The 21,063-nt window shown below is 43.9% G+C and overlaps 1 protein-coding gene across 5 annotated transcripts; it reads right to left on the reverse strand.

The window, feature by feature from the left end:
- Nucleotides 1-75: 75 nt before the first annotated feature.
- On the reverse strand, nucleotides 76-20,808 carry LOC100015172 (protein spinster homolog 1). 5 transcript variants are annotated; one of them, XM_016424204.2, is made up of 13 exons: nucleotides 11,816-11,934; nucleotides 6,391-6,710; nucleotides 5,831-5,896; nucleotides 5,523-5,659; nucleotides 4,945-5,096; nucleotides 4,690-4,756; nucleotides 4,363-4,508; nucleotides 3,802-3,957; nucleotides 2,842-3,031; nucleotides 2,529-2,594; nucleotides 1,994-2,092; nucleotides 930-1,101; nucleotides 76-629 (listed from the first exon to the last, which is right to left on the reverse strand). In XM_016424204.2, the coding sequence occupies exons 2-13, from the start codon at nucleotides 6,641-6,643 to the stop codon at nucleotides 535-537; spliced, it is 1,599 nt and encodes a 532-aa protein (XP_016279690.1). In that variant the 5' UTR covers nucleotides 6,644-6,710; nucleotides 11,816-11,934; the 3' UTR covers nucleotides 76-534. The 5 variants fall into 5 exon arrangements, with proteins under 5 accessions (XP_016279690.1, XP_007499526.1, XP_001369318.1 ...); XM_007499464.3 differs by lacking the exon at nucleotides 11,816-11,934 and adding an exon at nucleotides 7,527-7,700; XM_001369281.5 differs by lacking the exon at nucleotides 11,816-11,934 and adding an exon at nucleotides 7,557-7,691.
- Nucleotides 20,809-21,063: the final 255 nt, after the last annotated feature.

The raw sequence follows: 21,063 nt of genomic DNA on the forward strand, positions 1-21,063 counted from the left end.
TGTACCTGCCACACACAGGGTTCTTCCCTTCTTATTCCAGTTAGGTAGGAAAAAGGACACAAGCTGACACTAGGCTCTGGATACAAAGTTTATTCAGATAAAAATAGCACCAACCCCTCCTGCCTGGACTGTGGGGGCACCTTGCCCCTGATCCCAGGAAGGCAGGCTGGAACCCACGTATAGCCTGAAAGAGGAAGAGGGGAAAGGGATCATCCCTCCCCAAACAGACCTGCAGAGAGCTGAGGGTCCCTACTCTGGGCCCTTCCACCACCTCCCCCTCCCCAATGTGAAATCATGCCTGCCCTGACCAATATTGCTGTGCATGTAGTGTATCAATGTGTGCAAAAGGGAGGGGAAGGGGGCAAACCTGAGCCACTGGCCCACTCCTGTGGTCCCAGCTCAGTGGTCATGGTACCACACTGAGCACAGGGATGAGGTAATAGTCCAGGGTCCTGGGGTTACTCAGAGGCCAGGCCTGTCCATCACCCTGAGGGACCCCAAACAGGAGGCATCCTCAGGCTATCGTCCTGCCAATCAGATGAGCACACTAGACACTGGAACCTTGGTAGAACGGCCTCGCTGAGGGACCACAATCCGATCATCTGGAGGGGGCACATCCCTCAAGAGTCCTGGGGATAGAGAAGTGATGAAATTAAGGGGTAAAACATCTAAGAGAAGAGCAGGGGAGAAGAGACAGACACAGGCCTACCTGGTGGAAGGGGGGCTAGAAAGAGACAAAAAGACAAGCAGCAGTGAATGAGGGGTTGGGGGTGGGGGACTGAGAGATGGAGGATGGATAAAATCTAGGGGAGAGAGTGAGGAAGACAAAGCTATCTGGAGGGAGAGTTGGGAACAGAGACCAAAGCTGGCCCCAGAAGGAGTTTTCAAAAGGGTCTCAACTGCCCAGAGCTGGGGAGAGGAAAGCTCACCTTGCACATGGAGCTGTGCTCTCTTCCGATCACCTTCAATGTACATGGCAGTGCCCAGAAAAGCCGCACCGCCAAGTGCCCCAACAAAGGCACAAAGCATGAGGGAAAACTGCAGGGCCCGGAACTCAGAGAGGAAGGAAGGAGGCCAGTCACGGCGCAGACGGTCAGAGATCTGAAGAAGAGAATACATGGAATAGTCAGTGGTCAGAGACAGGGAGTAGAGATGAGGGGAGAAACATAACAGCTTAGAGAAGATAACATTGTGAAGAAGTGGGACAGCAGGACAAAGATCATCAGAGATAGGGGGAAGCAAGACAAAGATGGTAAATAGAGGCAGGATAGAGGTAGAAAGAGATGAAGAAGGTCACTGAGAGAAATGGAAAAGGACTGAGGTGACAGTCATATATAAGTGAGACGAGGGATAGATAAATCAGTTGGAGAAGTCAGAGAATAAGGCAGGAATGGAGCACAGCCCAAGATCAGTGGTGTAGGATGGAGATAGTTAGATTATCTTAACTGTCTACATTTTACTACTCCATATTTGTTCAAATGCTCCCTTGAACTGTTCTCTATAGTTTGAGTTTAGTCTTGTCCCCCTACAAAAGCTCCAGACCCAGAACCATGCTGTCTTCTCCCCCTGAATCAGAGAATAAGAACTGAAAGGGACAACAAAAGATCATCCAGAGATGACTTGAACACTCTAGATTATATGACCCTACTGGAAAACATCCCTAACAAACTGTCATCCAACTTTCACTTGAACACCAAAAATGAGAAGCGCATTACCTTATAAGGTAGCCCATTCCATTTTTCTTAAGCTTTTTCTTTCATGCACCCCAAAATGTGCCTCACAGAATTAAAAAAAAAGTCTAATCTTCCTTCCATAGGATAGCTCTTCATCCCTCAAAAGACAGTGCTAAAAACATCATTCATTGCTCAAATTAAACTAACTCACCTAACTGATATGAAATATCTCTCCTTCTATCTTCATAATTTCCTAACCTGCCCTGGACCAGAATGTCCCAGCCAGGGCTTAAGACTCCCAAAAAAAGATTCCCACTCACCAGCCCGATGAGATAGGGGCTTCCAGCATCCCCTAACAGATGTGACAGGACAATCTGGAAGGCCTCTGCTGTTGACCGTCGTGTGGGAATAACCACATACTAGATGGGGAATTGAAAACCCAAAGTTAGACTCCCCAAGTGCCATGGGAAGTTGAGAAGCTGAAAGACGAGGATGGAAGGGGCTAAGTGTGGAATTCCATCAACACTTTCTAAATTAGTTGCTGAAACCCAATGAAGTGGAATGAAACAGAAGAGAAAGACTATCCTCATTATACCACAAGTAAAATTCCTAAACCACTAGGGTCTTGAGTTCTGGCCTAGAAGCAGGAATGGCCTCCACTGGTTCACCAATATTCATTAGCAACCAACCAGCAGCCCACAAGTTAGAGAACAAGCTGGGGTCATGGATCAGTCTCAGAAAGAACAAAGCCACTGATGCAAGGGGACAAAGTTTCACCAGGATCTCACTAGCCAAGGTGCTAATCACTAGGATAATCAACACCTAAGTCAGGTTAGAGATGGCCCACTCTCTCACCAGCAGAATGTCTGCAACAATGGCCCAGTTCATGGATAGCAGAAGCTCTCCAATGAAGATGAAAACCTGAGGAGATAAATTGGACATCAGGAAGTATTCTGGAAATATTAGCAGTTCTCTGAGATCTTTCTTTCTACTTTTTCTTGACCCACTTAGGGGGTGTGAGATTGAGACTGGGGACCATGAGTTTCACTGCCCCACCCACCCACCCAGCTATGCAAGCTCAGGGTTATTTCTGAGGGAGGGCTGTGTGTGAGTGTGTTAGGGATAGGGAGGTGGCATCAAGAGATGAGGGAAAATTGAGGACACTCACATAGGTAACTATAATGCTATCCTGGGCACAAGCCAAGGCCAGGAACAGAAATGGGGCAGAGCCCAGCAATCCAGCTGCACAGACCAAGGGATCAGCCCTGGGGTTGGTTCGGCGTAGACAGCGGCTGATCTCCACCCCAGAGGCCACACCCAGAATCCCAGTCACACAGGTGATCACCCCAAAGATGAGACTGGGAGAGAGAAAAGAGTCAAACTTAGGAGAGCTTAATGGCCTATGACCTAACATTAGTGTAAAAGTTTCCTTGAGACTTTCCCAAGTTCAAGTAGGACTGGGTCTAAAGGCTGGGATGAAGCTGCCACCAGGTAGAGTGAGATCTCCCACTCCTGGCTTCAATGAGCCATATCAGTCTCTGGAAACTGTGACTTCTCCCTGGACCCACCCACCAGGCCTTGGCTTTCATCTCCAGAAATTTTATCCTTCACTAACAGGTGTCATTTCTGTAGAGCTTTAGTTTAACTCTTAAATGAGCAAATCCATTCTCATTCTACAGATGAGGACACTTAGGCTAAAAGAAAGAAGTGAATGTAGAAAACATAAGGCAAAATTCTAATCCAGTTGTTCTGAATTCATGTTTCCTTCCACTCTTTCATAGTTGTTGCCTACTTTTTTCATTATTTTTTTGTCTCCTACTTTTTAAACCTTCAATTTTCCCAAAACCCCAGCTGGATTTCTCAGTAAGTCTCCTGAACCTTCCTAGTCCCAGAGACTACCTGGTTCCCTAGTATCAAATACTTGCAATATCTTGTCCCTAATCATTCCCTTCTTCAGCTACTATGACTGGATGCCCAAATCTGACACCTGATCCTTGTTGTCCCTTTTTACCTATCTCCCACAAATATATAAATCCACTAGAGTTTTTCAGGGGAAGAAAGATGGATCATTCATTCTTATCCAAAGACCCTTCCATATCTCCTCCCCACTGAGATTCCTTCTTGGTACCTGTCTGAAGAGGAGCAAGACTTTCCAGGGAGGCAGGGTGGGGTCTCTCCTAAGACTACTCGAGCACGAAGCAGGAATGCTGGCGCCCACAATGCCAGAGACCCCGTGACAAAGGCCACAGCCGTGAATCCCAAGGAAGAGAGTACAAAACTGGGACTATAGCAGAAAGGAGATCAAAGTACAAAACTGTCATCTCCCATCATCCCTCAACAGCACTTAGGGCAAGGGAAAAAGTTAACTAATAGGGAGTGAGAAAGGGAAGACTCTAAAAGAGAGCAAGAGACTATTTGATACAAGCAACATTTATCCTTACAAGGCAAACAGACATAGAATGAAGTTGCTTCTTTCCTCCCCAATACCCAGACTGTAATTTAGTTATCCAGCCACTAGATGGAAGGGGGTGTTAAGGTCTCATGGCTCATACTTCCCATAAGTAAGAGTCAGTCAACAAAGGATGCTCTCCTATTTCATTTTACAAGAAGTATATACAATCTTCCTCAAAGAATTAAAGGAGTTCAAGTGGTATGAGTCAAGGGTTATACAAAAAGTTCCAGGACTCACTTCCGTGCCAGAGCCCGTAGATCAGCCCACCAAGATGTGGGGCTTAAGGGAGGGGTGTCTGAATATCGTTCCACAGCTCCACGAGGTGGTTCCCTCACCACCAGAAACAGCAGTAACACTGCTACCATCCCAAGGCCTGGGGTGACCTAAGAACATAGGGCATCGTGAGAATAGTCCCCTTACCTCAGGACCAGCTGGAGGCTAGACAGCATTCCCTCCCCCCAATATCCTACTGGTGAGATAAACTTTGGAAGAGGGCCAAAAGAGAGTAACAAGGCTCAGGAAGGATGATTTGTATACCCTCTCCATCTCTGATGGAAGACTCACCCTGAGTGCCCAGTGCCAATCGCCAGCCACATCCTTCACCTTTGATCCTGCGATATAACCCAGACCACTGGATAAAAGATTGTGGGATGCAAGTTAGAGGATACACCACACATAAGCCTCTGCTCTCTCCAGATAAGATTAGAATCTCAACCCAGGCTAGTTTTTTATCTCTTGTTTTCCAGGCCTGAAAACCCATCTTCCATACTAGAAGATAGATCCCTAGTTCCTCCAACTTCCTCTTCCCCAGGACCTCACCTGCCCACAGGGATGGCAAAGTAAAAGACACTGAGCATTCGACTCCGCTGATCAGCCACAAAGAGGTCCGCAATGAGAGTAGGGGCAATGGTAGAATAACTGGCCTCCCCAACACCTACCAGTCCCCGAGTAAAGAGAAGCAGCCAAAACCTCTAGGAAAAGAAAAAAGGCAAATATTGGTCTTTCTCCACCTCAGAGAATTTCACAAAGCCCATAATGACCTCCCTGGTTCTCCAAGTTTCTTGGCAAAACAAAATTAACAAAATCTACCCAAAACATTGACTTAGAAATTATCTACATAGAAATGACAGGTAAAACCACGTTAGGTAATCTGGTTCACTAAGAGAGAAAACACAAAGAGAAGAAAAGAGAGTCAAGGAGAGAAACTTGGGTAATGTCTACATTTAGAGTATAAGCAGAGGGAAAAAAAACAAAGGGTAAGGGTGGGAAAGAATGAATGTCTCTATAGCCTTAATGCTCTCAGGTAAAAGAGTAAACAAAGACAGACAACTATTTAAGTAACACATTAGTTTATTGTAGTTGTATTTTGAGAGTGGGCCAGAACAAAAAAAATTCACCTCTCTAGGGATGAATGAAGAACCCAGAGTCACCAATGACCAGAAGGCAATGCCACCACACATGAGGTACTTCCTGTTATATCTGTCACCCAAGTAGCCAAATACAGGAGCCAGTACCATGTAACTGGAAATGAACACTGGAGAAGAGACAGAAGGATTAAACTCTCTTTATCAGCTTGCCTTGTCTTCCCACCCAAAAAACACATATCAAAGAAAGAGTCAGAGAGGGGAAAAAAATTCTCTCAGACTTCAGAAACAGTCTTTCTCTGATTGGAAGCCGCTAATCTCAGGGACAAAACCCCACTCACCAGTCTGGATGAGGCCAGAGCTACTGTCACCAATAACAAAGAATTGTTCAATGTCTGGAAGAACACCTGAAAAGACAGTATAGTAGAAGGGAAATGGTGAGGGAAAGAAAATATCCTTCAAATAAAACTTATCTCCCGCTTCTTCCCAGCACTGGAATCATTTCCAAGAGTCTCATGTCTTTTCTTGGCTGCCTCAAAATTGGCTCAACATTTATTAATCACCATTATGTAGAAAGTGTTCAAGATAAAAAAAACAGAAATTAAGTAGTTGCTACCATCAAGGATGGGCAGCTAGATGACAATGTGGATAAAGTGTCAGGCCTAATGTCAGAAAAAATCATTTTCTGAGTTCAAATCTGGCCTCAGACACTTACTACTTGTTTAATTCAGTTTCCTCATCTGTAAAATGAGCCAGGGAAGGAAATGCAAACCATTCAGTATCTCTGCCAAGAAAATCCCAAATGGAGTCACAAAGAGTCAGACACAACTGAAAAACAACTAAACAAACAACAACCTTCAAAGATTGTGTTCTGTTACAAAAGTCCCTCCAAATTAATTACCTGCCACAGTAAATCGGTCCATGTAGTTAAGAAGGTTGATATAGCAAAGTACACCCACGATCAAAGTTGCATGTCCGGGGGAGATGCCTGTTATCAAATGTAGCCCTTCCCCATCTGGATTTTCTCTGTCCTGGGGCTCTGCGCCCCCAAAACTTGCAGTCTTGCCAGCCCCCAGACTCCCTTTTTCTTCTTCTGTGTCATCTGCTTGGCTGAGAAATGGGGTTGTGTCGGGCTGACCCAGCAGCCCAGACATGGTTGCCTCTCAGCTGGCTCTCTATATGGTTACTTGCCCAGCCCACTGTCAGGCCCAACCAATTTACCTGGAGGGAATAGGAATACATATATTCATCATGTAGAAGACACAAAGAAAGAAATAGAAAAAGCCTTGGATAAAAAAAATCGAACCCCTTTTAAAATCTCCATTGGCTCTAAATTGATGATCCTCTGCTTTTTACAAAGAAAAATCCTGAGACCCTGAGAAATGGAATGACTTGTTTAAAGTCATAAAAATAAATGAAAAAACAAGGGCTAGAACCCAGATTCCCTGATCCTTAGCCCACAACTCTTAATAAGCCTTCATATGAAAAATTCCAGTGTCTCTTATGTAGGTAAAAAAAGATTCAGGGGAAATGCCTGCTTATGTTTAATAGAAGTGTTTTATATGTGGCTTTTATTTTATTCTCACAACCTCAAGAGGTATTATCACTATGCTCATCTTACAAGTAAAAAAAAAAAGGAGGCTCATGGAATCAAACTAATTGAGCCATTTCCCTAGTTTGTAAGGCCAGACCTCCACCATGGTCTGGCCTCCAGCATCCCGGGCCCCTATTCACCTGACCTGAGAAGGTACACACAAAACATGTTCATGTGGTCACTGCAAACCGGACAGGGAAACAGAAGGCGAGCCCAGCACCATGGGAGGGGCTGTAGTTGGGGGGTGGGAGCATATCCGAAGCCCAAGACAAGCAAAGGCTCATGGAGGACTCGAAAGAGGGATCCAAACAAGAGAAGGGGATCCAAACAAGCTAAGTTTGCAAGAGGTTCGGGTATAAGGATGTAGTTCTGTGAGCCATTCTAGCCTACAGGGTAGCGGCGCTCCAAACCGCCCTCTCTTTTGGTCTAGGAAGTCCTCTCACCCCGACCGGCGCACAGTTCCCAGCGCCCACCAGGTCTGCTGTCGCCGTCACTGATACCCCGAAGTGCTTAGGCTCCGAAATGCACTGCTGCCACCGCCATGATACCTACGCGCAGATCACATGACCCAGGGGCGGAGCGTGCCGAGCTCACATCACGTGATAGTATCTGGCCCCGAACACGTGGTTAGTTACTATAGCAACAAGGGAGGCGGGCTTGCAACCTTGCCCGAGGCTTCCCCTGCTTCTCTGAGCTGAGTGGCTAAAGATCTTACTCCCTCTCCCTTCTTCCCCATTCCCTCCCCACCTCCGAAAAGCAGCGAGTTGCTTCTTGGCCCAGGGCCTGGCACCCAATAGAAGCCTAACAAATGATTGTGCCGGACAAGCCCCTCGCCTCTCAAGGCGTTGGCCCAGTTGACTCCAAAGTCCCTTCCAGCCCCTTTCCTTTCCCCGCCTTCAAAGCTGGTAGGAAGTGGAGCAAAGCTGAGCTTAGGAGTTCAATAGTCCTGGCCAGGTCCCCTCTCTAATTTGAAGGGAGCTAGATGCAAGGGTTGTGAGACGATGGATTCCCACAGGCCATTTGTTCCATTCCACAGCCTCCAGGGACTTGATCTCAAACAGAAATATTTCACCAGAGCAGCCTCTCTCAGCTGCTGGGGGAAGGCCCATGGGGAAGGAGTTTGGATGAAAGGTCCCAACCCTTCTTATTCCAGTTAGCCGATTTTGACTAACACTCCCAGCACCCCCTTCTGAAATGTTACCCACCTTTTAAAGCCCAAATCAAATGCCAAATGATACTATGATTATTCCTCGATGGTCCCAGACAATGATGACCCTAGCCATGTGACAAGGAAATCACTTTTAAAAGACTGATATATATTAATTTAAGATCGCCAAGGAATTCAGCTATGTAATTCCTAAATGAAAACTCAAATCAGCCGTCAACCTTTTATAGAGTTTAATTACAGACAGGAGGAAGAAAGGAATTAGAGATAGAGAGAGAGAGGGAGAGAGAAGGGAATAGGGCTTAAATACCCCTTCTGTTTAGGCTGGGCCAAAGGGCCCAAGCCCTTAGATAGCTGGGGCAAAGAAAAGAGATCAGTCCCTATTACTCACGTGACCAAAATGGAGAAACAGTCTCAGAGGCCCCCACCTTCAGCTTCCTTCAGAGCAAGCTTCTCAGAGCACCTCTCCAACCACTCAGAGCCAAAACTCTCCCACCACCCCCCTCAGTCCTCAGACCCCCTCTATCTTTAAGGAAACCATCCAAGTTCCCTCCCCTCAGTTCTCACATCTACCAATCACTGTCCTTCAATTTCCCTGTGCCAATGGTGGCTCTAGCTTAACCCAGGACCGCCCAGAGGTCTGGGGCTTTGCACATGTCTGTTGGAGGTCATATTCTCAAATAATTAAATTTTGATCTATGCTGCAGCCCTTCCTAAATCCTGTTAGGACTGAGTGGGGTGGAAATTGTATTTTCCAAGACCTGATTCTGTCATTCCAAGTATCTCTATTGTATCAATTCTAAAATCAATCATGACTCAAAGAAATTCCTGTTCTGTGCTTAAGCATAGGTCAAAGCCCTTTCCATTGTTCAGCAAAAGGTTTCTGTCCTAAAGTAATCTTAAGAAGGGAGGAGAAGGAACCTCCCATGCCAATGGGGTTCACATTCCAATACACTATCAGTAAGAAATTTTCCAAGTATGAAATTTCCCAATGGTGAAATTTCCAACATTTATAAGTCTAAGAAATTTTAAGGTTTACAGCCAAGAACTTGACATAACTTAGTTTTTATCTATCTTGTATACTTAATACATAATTTTGTATTGTAGTTATTTGTGCAGATGTGATCCAGCAAAATCCTACTCTCATGCCTCAACATAACAGGTAAGAGGTAACTAGCTTCTCTTTGGCAGCAGGGAGGGAGTAAGCTCTCTCGGCTCCTACAAAGCTAGAAAGGCTTTAATTTAGGGCCCAGTCACTGATGGTTGACAGATGATTCACCTAGGTAAGAAAGGCTCGTCCCTAGATTGCTGTAGATTCATGAGATCTTTCACATTTCAGGAACTATACATTGTGGAAAGAATACAAAAATCAACAAAACCACAATTGTTGAATACTGAAGTAAATGTAAGATTTAAATTAATATCCAATATCTCCAAGTATATTTTATAAGATTTATTAATAATCACTTAAAGTTGAAGAAATAAAAGAAACAAAATTAGAAAGCCTAATAAAGAACACATGGGTAAAATTCTCCTATCTGACTCTCACCCAACCTCCACAGCCACATTTCAGTGAGGAGAAAGGGCAGAGCTACACAAAAGTTTTTAGTTAAGGTAGATATGTAAATGGGATGCTAGAAGAGAGAGTCCCTGGGGAGCAAAATTCTTACCATACATGTGTAACCCCCCACTAAAAATTCTGAGCTTTATGAGGGCAAAAACCATGTCTTATTTAATCGATTCCTCTCCTGAGATCACAGCTAATGCCCTCCTTAATATTGAAGAGGTGAGGTGAAATAGGAGAGGCTGGGAGAAGTGTCACAAGTAACAGGATGACCCTCCCCTATCAAAAGACTGTCCAGCAATCCAACCCAAATCCATCCAGAGTTTGACCTTCTGGAGCTTGAATACTCTTCCCCCTCCTTTTAAATATCATTACACTTAATTCTTTGACCCTCTCTGTCCACCATCCCACCTATGAGGCAAAGATCCTGGAAGAATTCAAGTTCAAACCCAGGATCCAAACTTCATCATTTTTTTTATTTTAATGTTAATTACAAAAATGATTAGTTTCATGAAAAGAGATTTGGAAACAAGAGGTCTGCAAAATCATCACTCCAAGATCCAAAAGAATCAGTACAAGGAGAAAGAGGTCAAAAGACACATTTACATATATACAGGGTGAATAAACACACACACACACACAAATATATACTTAGAATTGCAGAAAGGGACCAGGATGCACTCTTGGAAACTAACAAGAACAAATGCTAGAGTAGCAGCTTCATGCCAAGATACTTGTGAAAGAAGGGTGAGGGGTAAATGATGGCAAGGGGAAAGGGAATATATTTCTCTAATCTAGCTTTAGGGCAACTGAAGGAAGGAGAGAAGATGGAATAGGAAGGCTACAAGGGCAGCCACTTATTCTCCTTCACTCCTGAAGAGCCCCAGCTTCACATCTCATTGTCTGAGGGCAGGAGAAGAGGTAGAGAGCAGGACACTGCACTTCAACCCCTAACTTCAATGAGGTCTTCTTGTTCCATGCCTAACTCTGCCGGGGTCCCCTGGCCCGAAAGCTTCTCACCATCAAAAAAGAAAGAGAGCTTATGTCCTTTGAGTCCCATGGCCTCTGCATAGTGAGACATCAGTGTTCTAAGAGGAGCACCCTAAAGGAAGAAAGTATCATAAGAGCCCGAACGAAAGAACTGTGGGGATTTGGACAGAAAAATGCTACAGAAATGGTGGTGGTTACAATAAAAGATGGTACTGATAAATGAAAGAGACCTTGGACAAGGCACTTTCCCTCTCTGGGACTCAGTTTCTTCCTTTGTAATGAAAGAGTATTAACTATAACCCAGAATAACTAACACTTATGAGAAATATTTTTACAATAAATAATATATAAAATCTCTGTGCATTAAATCATCTGCATAATCAATGCATAAACAATACAAAGATAGCCCTCAAAGTAATTTTGGTGGAAAATATTTAGGTGGAACAAATATAGCTCAAATATCAATCTTTCCCAAAGGGAGTATACAGATTTAATGTAATACAAAACAAAATACCTGTAGGTTATTTAGTTACGTCATCAGAACAAATTTTTTATGGTAAAACTAATAGATTAAAAATACCCAGAATTATGATAAAGAAAATTGATAAGTTAATTAGCACTACCAGATCCCAAACTATAAAGTAGTAACTTAAAAAACTGGGACTGGAAAAATGATAGACCAAAAGATTGGCACAAATTCATTAAGGTTCTGAAAATGAGAGCTGGATTAGCTAACCTCCAAGACTTCTTCCAATTTCAAGCTATGATTAAATAAAAGGGTCTTAAGGCAGAAGGGAAGAAGGCAAAATTATCAGGCCAAGGAAAGCCCTTTCCTTTTCTCTCCTTTTAAAACAAAGTTGAAACTGGAAAGGACAAAATAAAGAATACCCTGGAGACAGCCTCTGGATGCCTTTCTCAGAAAAGGACTGAGTTTCAGAGTAGTAGATGTCACCAAAGGAACTGATTGGATGGGAGGGAGGGTATCCATACCCAGGGCTCCATTCCTCACTTACCCGGGGAATCGTGACCTCTAAGACCTGGTGTTTCTCTTGTCCCTGAACCCTGAGGCGAAGTTCCTCCCCTGATCCTGACTCTTTTGAAGGCTCAGGAGTACTGGATAGGACCACACAATCTTGTAAGAGAGAGGGAGGAAAGTAGATGGACTTAGCAGGCAGCTCAGGCTCCTTCTACAGATTTTCATGCTTCACTTTGATTCGGCCCCACAACCACTTCCACTCACCAATGATATCAGCCACTCCAATCTTTAGTGAGCTGGGGGTGGCACTAGGGGAAAGTTGCACTTCTCCAAACAGCAGAAGAATTCGGGCAGGGGACACTCCTAGTCGAGATGCCATGTGATCCACAACAACCTGCAGGGGCTCAGCCTGGGAAAAAAGTGGTATAAGAAATGCTTTCATACCCAACATCAGTACAATCTACCTGGAATTCATAAGCAAAACTGACTGTCCTGTCCTCTAAACTAAGGACCAGGGAAATTAGGCCAGTTCCTTGGCTCCATGTTTCCCCAAATTAACCCATTATTACGTCTTGTTCCCATGTACTCACCGTACTAAGAGGTAATCTGACAAGGTCAGCTCGGCACCTCACTTTAAGAGTTAAGGGTCGGGAGCTCTCCACAGCATAGGCTTCCTCCACCAATATCACTTCATCCTCAGAGTTCTGAGAAACTCGGTCTTTGCTTGACAGGGGACTCAGGTAAGAACGGAGACCCTGCAAACGCTTATTCACTTCCCTGTAAAATCAGAAAAAGGAGTCAAGGTCTCACCTATCCACCCTCTCATTAAGCACTAACTACTCTCAATTCAGTAAATCCTAAAAGTTCTCCAAAATAGCTGCCATTCATCCCCTGCTTCCAACAGAGACAGACTTCACCTTATTTTCCCAAGGGCTGTTGGTGCTTTCCTGGATGGCCCTCGGCGTCTGGGAGGGGGAGAAGGGGAAGGAGAACTGTCCTGGACCCTAAAGAGAAGATATATAAAAGAAAATGGAGAGCAGAGCCCAGAGCAGTCACTGACCAAGAGAAACAGAAGTTCCAGTTCCCTTTGGATCCTAGTACCCAGGTCTGGTTATGAAAATGTCCCCAAACCCAAATATCCCATTGCATCATCCTATCCCTCCCTCCCTAGATCCTAGACAACATGCCAACCACTGAGAGTCACTATCACTTTCCTGCTCCCAAAAGGATTCTGCATACTCACAAAAACTGGTTCTCCTCTTCTTCATCATTAGCCTTTGGCCTCTTTTCTGAGGAAGAAACTGGCAAATAGATGGCCTCAGAAAGGGGTCTATCAGAATCCAAATCCACAACTGGGAGAAAAAGAAGAGTAACAAAGAGGGAAGAAAAAACCACAGTTAAGAATCAGCAACAGAAAATCTAGAGAGGTACATGAAGGCTTCAAGACCCAAAGATCCAATAAGATCCCCTGCTTTTCAGCAACTGAAGGTTGCTTCAATCCCACTGATAGTAGTCCCAATTCAACATGGTTTAACCACTTCACTCAACTACACAGGGTGTCTCAACTCTGCCTGTCTACATTTTCCCTCCACTCTCAGCCAAGTTGGACTTTCTTTGTCAGATTACAAAATGTGCTCATTCTCCCTTCTCTCATATCTCCCAAATACATCTTATTAAGGTGAAATATAGTTACAATGAATACCAATTTGCAGCCTGAGCATTATGGGTGGGAACTGATTTGCCTTCCAAGATTCAGGATTAGATTCTACAATTTCAAAATAAGCCTGAAAAATTAGGGAATGGTGCTAATTACTGGAGCTATGAATTGGTCCGACTATAACTTAACTAAAATATGTACACCCTTTAACCCATAATAACACTTTTTGTGGTAGCAAAGAAGTAGAAATTAAAAAGATACTCATGTAATACTGTACCATAAGAAACAATGAATGTGAAAAATTCTGAGAAGCAAGGGAGAAACTCATACAGAATAAAGTAGAACCAGGAAAACACTATAAGAATTCAAGATAGCAGAAGATATAATGTTGACCAGTTTTGTATTTGAACTCATACAACCTACTTAGGATTAGCTTGAGGCTGTGTAAAGTGTAAGATCACAGAGATCAAGGCAAGCTTGCTGGTTTCATCATGAAGAGAACTTCTCCCATTCAGATCTCAAAAAGGTTGGATACCTAGATTGTTAAACGACTTTGGATTTGGAGGTGCCTTTTCAGAAATATATATGGCCCAATCCCCACTGGATATAAAAAGGAAAAAAAAATATCCAATGCCCAGGCAATTCAGATGGCTGCAGAAATTATGAAACAATTAAAGAAGGACACTTATAACAAATACAATGGCTTAATTCCCAAAAAAGTTGTGAATGCTAATGAACCCAGACCAGCAATGAGCTGATAAAGAAACCATTAAAGAGATAATAGAAGAAATGGGTAGTTCTAGAGAGAGGTATCTCAGAAGATATGGCAATTCAAGTAGTGGATAAACTAGCCCCAGCTCAGTGCATCAAGTACACTCTATCAGTAAGAAGTGGCTTTCAAATCTGGGGCTAAGCAAATAATTATACAGATGGTAGAAAAACAAGAAAGATCCAATAAAACCTTCAAGACTCAAAATTTTTAAATTCCTGTCTGACTTCCTCCTCCTGCAGCTGTCATACAGTCTCCAAACCAAGAGATGGCTATGAAAAAACAGGAATGGAAAATTTCTCCCTGTTTTTAAATTTGGGAAAATGAGGGACAGCTAGGCGATTCAGTGGATAGAGCTAGGCCTGGAGACAAGAGGTCCTGGGTTCAAATATGACCTCAGATACTTTCTAGCTGTGTGACCCTGGGCAAGTTATTTAACCCTAGATTGCCTAGCCTTTACTGCTCTTCTGCCTTGGAACCAATACTTAGTATCCATTCTAAGACAGCTCAAATTAATGAAAAATGTGAAAAATTTGCGGAAGCTCTCTACATTGTTTAAGCAAAGGCTCATAAAGATGTAAAGAGAAACATAACAGGAAACTTTCCAAGGCAGCTCCTGATAAGAGATCAAAGTTACAGAGAAGAGTCATGATATCAGTGAAGTCATTGCTCTTGGTGTATCTAGTCCTTGGACTTGCAATGAACTTCAGTAGGACCAGAGGCTCCTCAATCAGACCAAGAGTGTGTACCAGTGTTTTTTTTTTCCTGATGGAAAACATGAAAATCATAATGTTTTTTATCAAGCATGGAGAAATAGCAAAAAGAAAAAGCCCCAAACATCTACAGATTTGGTCAAGATCTGAACAAAGATATGTATACTGAGGTTCAAATAAAGACCTACAAATCTGTATCCAATAAGGAATATTCTGGCTTAGACTGCTGAGAAGAATCAGTTCCATTTGAGAAATTTAGTCTGGACAAGTTTTTGAAAGAAGACAAATATCATAGAAAGTCTAGAAGACCCTCAGATAATAGCTGCCCTATGAAATATGATCATGAAGGCAAGAGGAATCCAGGAACATCAAAGATCCCCCTAAATGAGATCCATGACCATTCAAAGGAGTTTGGCTTTACTGTGCAGAGTGAAACTCAGCCAAAGGTAGACTGAAGTAAGTTTTCTCTGAGCAAGATAATAGCTTATCAATATGGCATAGAACCTGTTAATAAATGGATCAATGGCTTGCTTTAGTTTTTAGCCAAAGACAAAGAATTGTAGATATAATTCTTTTTTATAAGCAACAAAGAACAGAACAGAGTAGCGTAAAAGGGAGAGGGTTTGGGGAATGGGGTGAGATGGATATTTTGGGCCAGTGACAGGTTCTCCACTATGGATGGAAGGGCCAAATAATCAGCCTAGACCAGACAGAGCCTGGTCTGAGACTAGCACACAGATAACAAACCACAGTAACTGGGAGTGTATTTTATTAAATAAGGGAAAGGTTGAGAGGGTAAGGGGAAATCCTATCACTGAGATTACTAACTAAAGTAACCCAAAATCTAATGCCTTTGCATGAAGGCTCTTATTAGAGTTAATTTCCCTACACTATCTCCCTGATAGGCTAAACTATAAACCCAGTCCCTGTACATCTATTCTGCCTTAACCCTCTTGGTGTTAAGGGAGATACTGGCAAATACTAGATCAGGCAGGGATCCAGGGGAAGATGCTGAGAGTCCAGATGGACTTGGTCCTCAGCTCACAATCAGCTTCAGGTGACACAGGACAAAGACAGCTTCCTCAGGACACACAGCACACAACCAGCAACACAGCAGTAACAAAGGATGGGGTCAAACTCCCAGGACTTGGCAGCCACACCCTCCAGGATCAAATCCAGAGAGACAGACAGCCTAACAGTCCCTGAGTTTTTTTCCAGCTTAACCCCCCCCTTCAAGATTCCAGAATTCTCTGCTAGTCTCATGCCTCTGCCCTCTGCAAAACCTACCAAGCTTATCTCTTCCTCATAACAGTAGGTAAAGAAATCATACCATTGGTTATGGGGATGAGGTTTCAAGATCAGTTGTATTAAGAAAAGCAGGTATATACACACATGAGGGTCACCCCTTTCTATCCTGAAGGAATGCTTTGTGAATTTATAGGACCCAGCTATAACCTCAGAACAGTGATAATGGCTGAGAGTAGCAAACTCACAGGTGTCTGGGAATAAGAGATGACCACTTTTAATTGGGAAGGGATAAAGCTAAGATGCGGCCAGATCAAGCTTATATGCTCTTAACTATAGCATCAATTCCTTGGAGTTCATCAAGAGCTGCAGTTATAGATGATAACAAGTTCCCTTGGCACAAATAGATTTGCAGATGGTGCTGAGAGAACAATTTCCTTAACAGTAGAATGTTTCATGAGAGTTTTGAATCTTTAAAAATAGCTCAGTTTTTCTTTAACAGTGAAAAAAGGTAAAGCTTAAATCTTTAAATCTAGCTTCAGAGAGGGAGGGTGAACTTTGAACTCATGAGCTTTTATACTCAAGAGACAGAGAAAACAGATTAGATTACTATATGAAATAGATTAAAGTTACAGAATAAGATGAAATGCAGAATGAAATCAAATATAAATTACAAAAATCAAGGTTTGCTTCCTTCACTACTCCCTAGGAAAAAAGATGAAAAATGCCCAATTCTCTGACTTGGACTTGGAACAATGAGTTGGATTGATAACCCAGAGTTAACTCAATAGTATATATATATATATATATATATATATATATATATATATATATATTAGACAAATGGATTTTGCAAGTGGATCCAGAAGTGAACTGGAGAATGGGTTGGATTTGCCTTCTATGAATAAGCTTCAATATCCCTACCCTCAAAAAATGAAATTTGCCACCATTAGTGATATCCAAAAGATGATACTGCAGACTCTAAAGGCAATCCGAATAATAACATCAAGTAGTCACTCCACCCTTATGATCTCTGTGACCACATGTCCTTATTTTTACCTTACTTATTTTATGCCACCTTCCAAACCAGACTACCAGAAGCCATACCTGGAAGAGCTCCTCTGAACAATCTAGAGTCATGAATTCTTAAAATGGTAACCTCCACAAGGAGTTTTCTTTTGCATCTTTTTGTACTTTCTGGCATGTAATAGGCACTTAATGTTTATCGATTGACTGATTCTCATTTTTACCGTAGCCATTTTTCTGGCCAATAATCAAGTCAATAGTACTGAAATGGTATGTCAGGGGGCAGCCACTCACTATAACCATGACTTCCCATCCTTCCCTATCTACCACTCCCCTAGGAGAGATTCCTTCTATTAAAATGTAAGCTCCTTAAAGGGAAATGACATCTCACTTTTGTTTTTTTATTTCAGCATGGGTTTGTGGACAGAACCTGCCTCAAGCCAAAAGGACCTGGGTTGAAGGCCCACACTTCTTTGAGAGTTACTGTCCCAGTGATTTAATTATGGTGTTCAGGGCTATTCTCTAAGACTAAAAGTTGTAGTGAAGGGGCTGATCTGCTTTGGCAGAGGGAATTTTCTAATGCGGGAGTTTCCAATATCAATGAAGTTATGGTCCCTATTCTTATAACTGTATCCAGGGCTAATAAATAACATACATAATAAGCATTTGAGGGCAGGAATATTTTGCTTTACTCCTTGTATCCCAACATTTATCACATATTTGCTGATTAATTTATCTTCTCTTTGGAACAAGGATATGGTCTCACAATGGGGTCTGCTATGCAAGGGCACTGACCTGGATATGTGAGCTCAGGTATATTTGTCAAATAATCAGTTTTGTTATTTATTTGTGTTATGTTTAGAGAGATATACAGATATAGATAGCTATCTATATACCAGGACCTTCCACTCTCCCACCTGCCCAAAAAAGTACCTAGGCACAACATCTTTCTCTCTTGCCCTAACCACTGGTCTCACTCAGGGACAACTCTGCCTGTTAAAACAAACTCTAGAGAGAATGCCCTATCCAAGGTACAGTGTTGGGTGGAGCTGTGAATTGGTCCAGCCATTCTGGAAAGCAATTTGGAATTAAAACCTTGAAAGTTACCAAACTGTACATACCCTTTGACTCAACCATGCCGTCACTAGACCTATATCTTCTTCCCCACATCACACCACCACCACCCCCCCAAAAAAAAAAATTAGAGGAAAAGAATACTTATTTACAAAAATTTCTATAACACTTTCCTTGGTAGTCTAAAATTGGAACCGAAGATGTCTAATTAGTAACCATATGCCAGCCAAGGAGCATACAAAAGGAGGCAAAAGAGAGGTCCTACCCTCACAGAGCTCAAGATCTAATGGACAAGCTAACAAATATGTACATGCAAGCTCTATACACGATAAATAGCTAGAGAAGGCACTGAAATTAAGACAGTTAAGAAAGGTTTCCTAGTTCTTTTTGGAACCCAGTGATCATTTGTTCGGGCTGCAGCTGGTCTGCTTACCTGCCCAGATGGCCTCCACCTCCCCAGACAGCTTCCCCATCTCACCTTCCTCGCTAGGGTTTTCGTTGAATAGTGGATGTCTAAAATCCTTGGGGAAGAAGCGGAGACTGCTCTTCACCTACAGACATCAGCAGGAGGCAGAAGAACGGGATCGGTCATCCAGACTGAGTCACCAGCCCACCCACCCGCAGCATCCTGACGTCCTCAGTCCGTTCACTCCCATCCCATCCCATCCCACCTCCTTGTTACACTCGAAGTGCTCCCTTTTCATACCTTCCCGAGGGCGAGGGTCCCTGAGGCCACCCCTTCCCGCTCGCTCCCCCTGGAACTCCCACCTTGCCCGAATATACAGGGACGGCGGGGGCCTCCCCAGCCCCCAGCAGAAGGCGCCGCCGCCGCGGGGCAGGGGGCCTGAGTCGCAGCCGCTCTGCTGCTCTGGTCCCTTCCTCTTCGCTGTCGCTATCGCTATAACCGTCGTGGGCCCGGGGGCAGCCTTCGGCGCCCTCTCCATTTCTAGAATAGGCCGGGCCTTGCCCGACCCTGGCACCGCTCGCGCCGACCTCCTCCTCGCTGCCGCTGTCGCTGACCAGGTCCACCACTATGGGCTCCTGCGGGCGTATGGGAGACCGTCTGGGCCTCCCGGGTCTACGGCCTCTGGCTCGTACACTCTTCTCGGCCCCACGTCCCATGCTCACCAAAGTGGCCATGGCGCCCGCCTCAGACCAATCAAATCTACAGGCCTATGGACCTGCTAGTCAACACCGGACCCGCCCCTCAACAACTCTTCTGCCCCTTCATTGGTCACGGTCGGCTCTCATTGAGTAACCCCCCGCCCCATCCCAGTCTTTCCTAGCCATCAAGGGCCTTGAGAACAACGATTGGCCAAAATTCATTTGGGTACTTCCTTGACTTTCTATTTCCGCCTTCACGACAGTCTCTGTGCTCGAGGATTGGTGTGCTGTTGCACTTTCCCGAGTTCGCAATAGGTCCCTTCCCTTTCCGGTCTCCTGGAGATCAAAGCTATGGCCCAACCCCGAGACCGGCCTGAAGCTACCTGGGAATTGTAGTTCCTATGCAAGTCTGGGGCTGGAAAGATGGGGAGTTGAGCTCTGCTTTGTCCCAAATCGGGACAGAATTATCCGGATTATAGAAGTCACAGAGTGTGAGCTCGCCTCCTACCCCTGGAGAAGTTAGCACAGGTTAGCACACACACGCAATCTCAACCCTTACGTGAACCCAACACACAACAGAATAAATATACATCCCTTCGTAGACCAAAGGAGATAAGCAAAGCGCTTTACAAAATTTAAAGCTCTGTAGAAATGCTAGTATTATTCTAGAGTCACTCAGGAAGTCCCCAACAGCGCATATCTCACACAACTTATAACATGTTTCACCCAGCCTTACCAATAGCTCACAAAAGAATACACATTCTGATAAAATGTACTTTCCCCGAGGACGGGGGCAGTTTTTGTTTTTCTTTAATGTCTTTGTATCCCCAGAGCCTAGCGTGGTATCTGAAATAATGTAGGCATTATTAGATGTTTACTGATCGATTGAACTCACACACATACCCGCACCCCAAACAAAACACCTTGCACACAATATCGTGTATCTTATGTTACCATCCCCAAGAACACGTACTTTAAAGGCACATACTATCCACTTCTCTCTCTGTCTCTGTCTCTCTCTCTGTCTCTCTCTCTCTCTGTCTCTCTCTCTGTCTCTCTCTCTCTCTGTCTCTCTCTCTCTCACACACACACACACACACACACACACACACACTTTTAACACATTGTCTATGTACAAAGATTTTTTTCACTGGAGCTAGTTCATTAGGGGCTGCCTCCGTAGCATAGGATAATTAGTTTCAATAAAGAACCTTTACTTGGGGGGAAGGGAAAGGAGGTGCGATGCTTGCCGTGTTCATCTCCTCTCTCTTCCTTCCTCAGTGGGATTCTAGGATCTCCTCTTAAATAAGCACACGCTCGAATTTGACCTTAAAAACTGATTTAAGGATACATTTTGTCCTTCTTTGTTCTCCAGAATATCTTGTTAGTTAGGCTCTGTGCACGCACATATTTGACTGGTGCCTACACATTACTTATCCACCCGCACAAGTAAACCCCGGCGCCGACAGCTAACGATGTCAGACTGATCGCGTAACTGTCCTACAACCTCCCAGCAGATGGCGCTATTTCTTTCTGAAAGACGAAAGCCCAAAGTCTCTCACAGCCGCCCCCCAAACCCCAACCACATTTCCCCAGACTGGTTTTTTGAGTGGTCCTTTCTTGCACAGGTGTTACGTTGTCCCTCCGTTGAAATTTTTTTATATCCCCAACTCAGAGCTCTGCACACGGCCTAATGT

The sequence above is a fragment of the Monodelphis domestica genome, chromosome 7 (assembly GCF_027887165.1).
Source record: "Monodelphis domestica isolate mMonDom1 chromosome 7, mMonDom1.pri, whole genome shotgun sequence".
Classification (NCBI taxonomy): Eukaryota; Metazoa; Chordata; class Mammalia; order Didelphimorphia; family Didelphidae; genus Monodelphis; species Monodelphis domestica.

Excerpts from the sequence above, each read along its gene's own strand:
- LOC100015172 (XM_016424204.2), bottom strand. The coding sequence starts at position 6,643 with ATGTCTGGGCTGCTGGGTCAGCCCGACACAACCCCATTTCTCAGCCAA. Across the intron at positions 3,032-3,801 it reads TCTTGCTCCTCTTCAGACAG|TCTCATCTTTGGGGTGATCA; the intron begins GTACCAAGAAGG and ends TCTCTCTCCCAG. Across the intron at positions 2,595-2,841 it reads ATAGCATTATAGTTACCTAT|GTTTTCATCTTCATTGGAGA; the intron begins GTGAGTGTCCTC and ends TTATCTCCTCAG.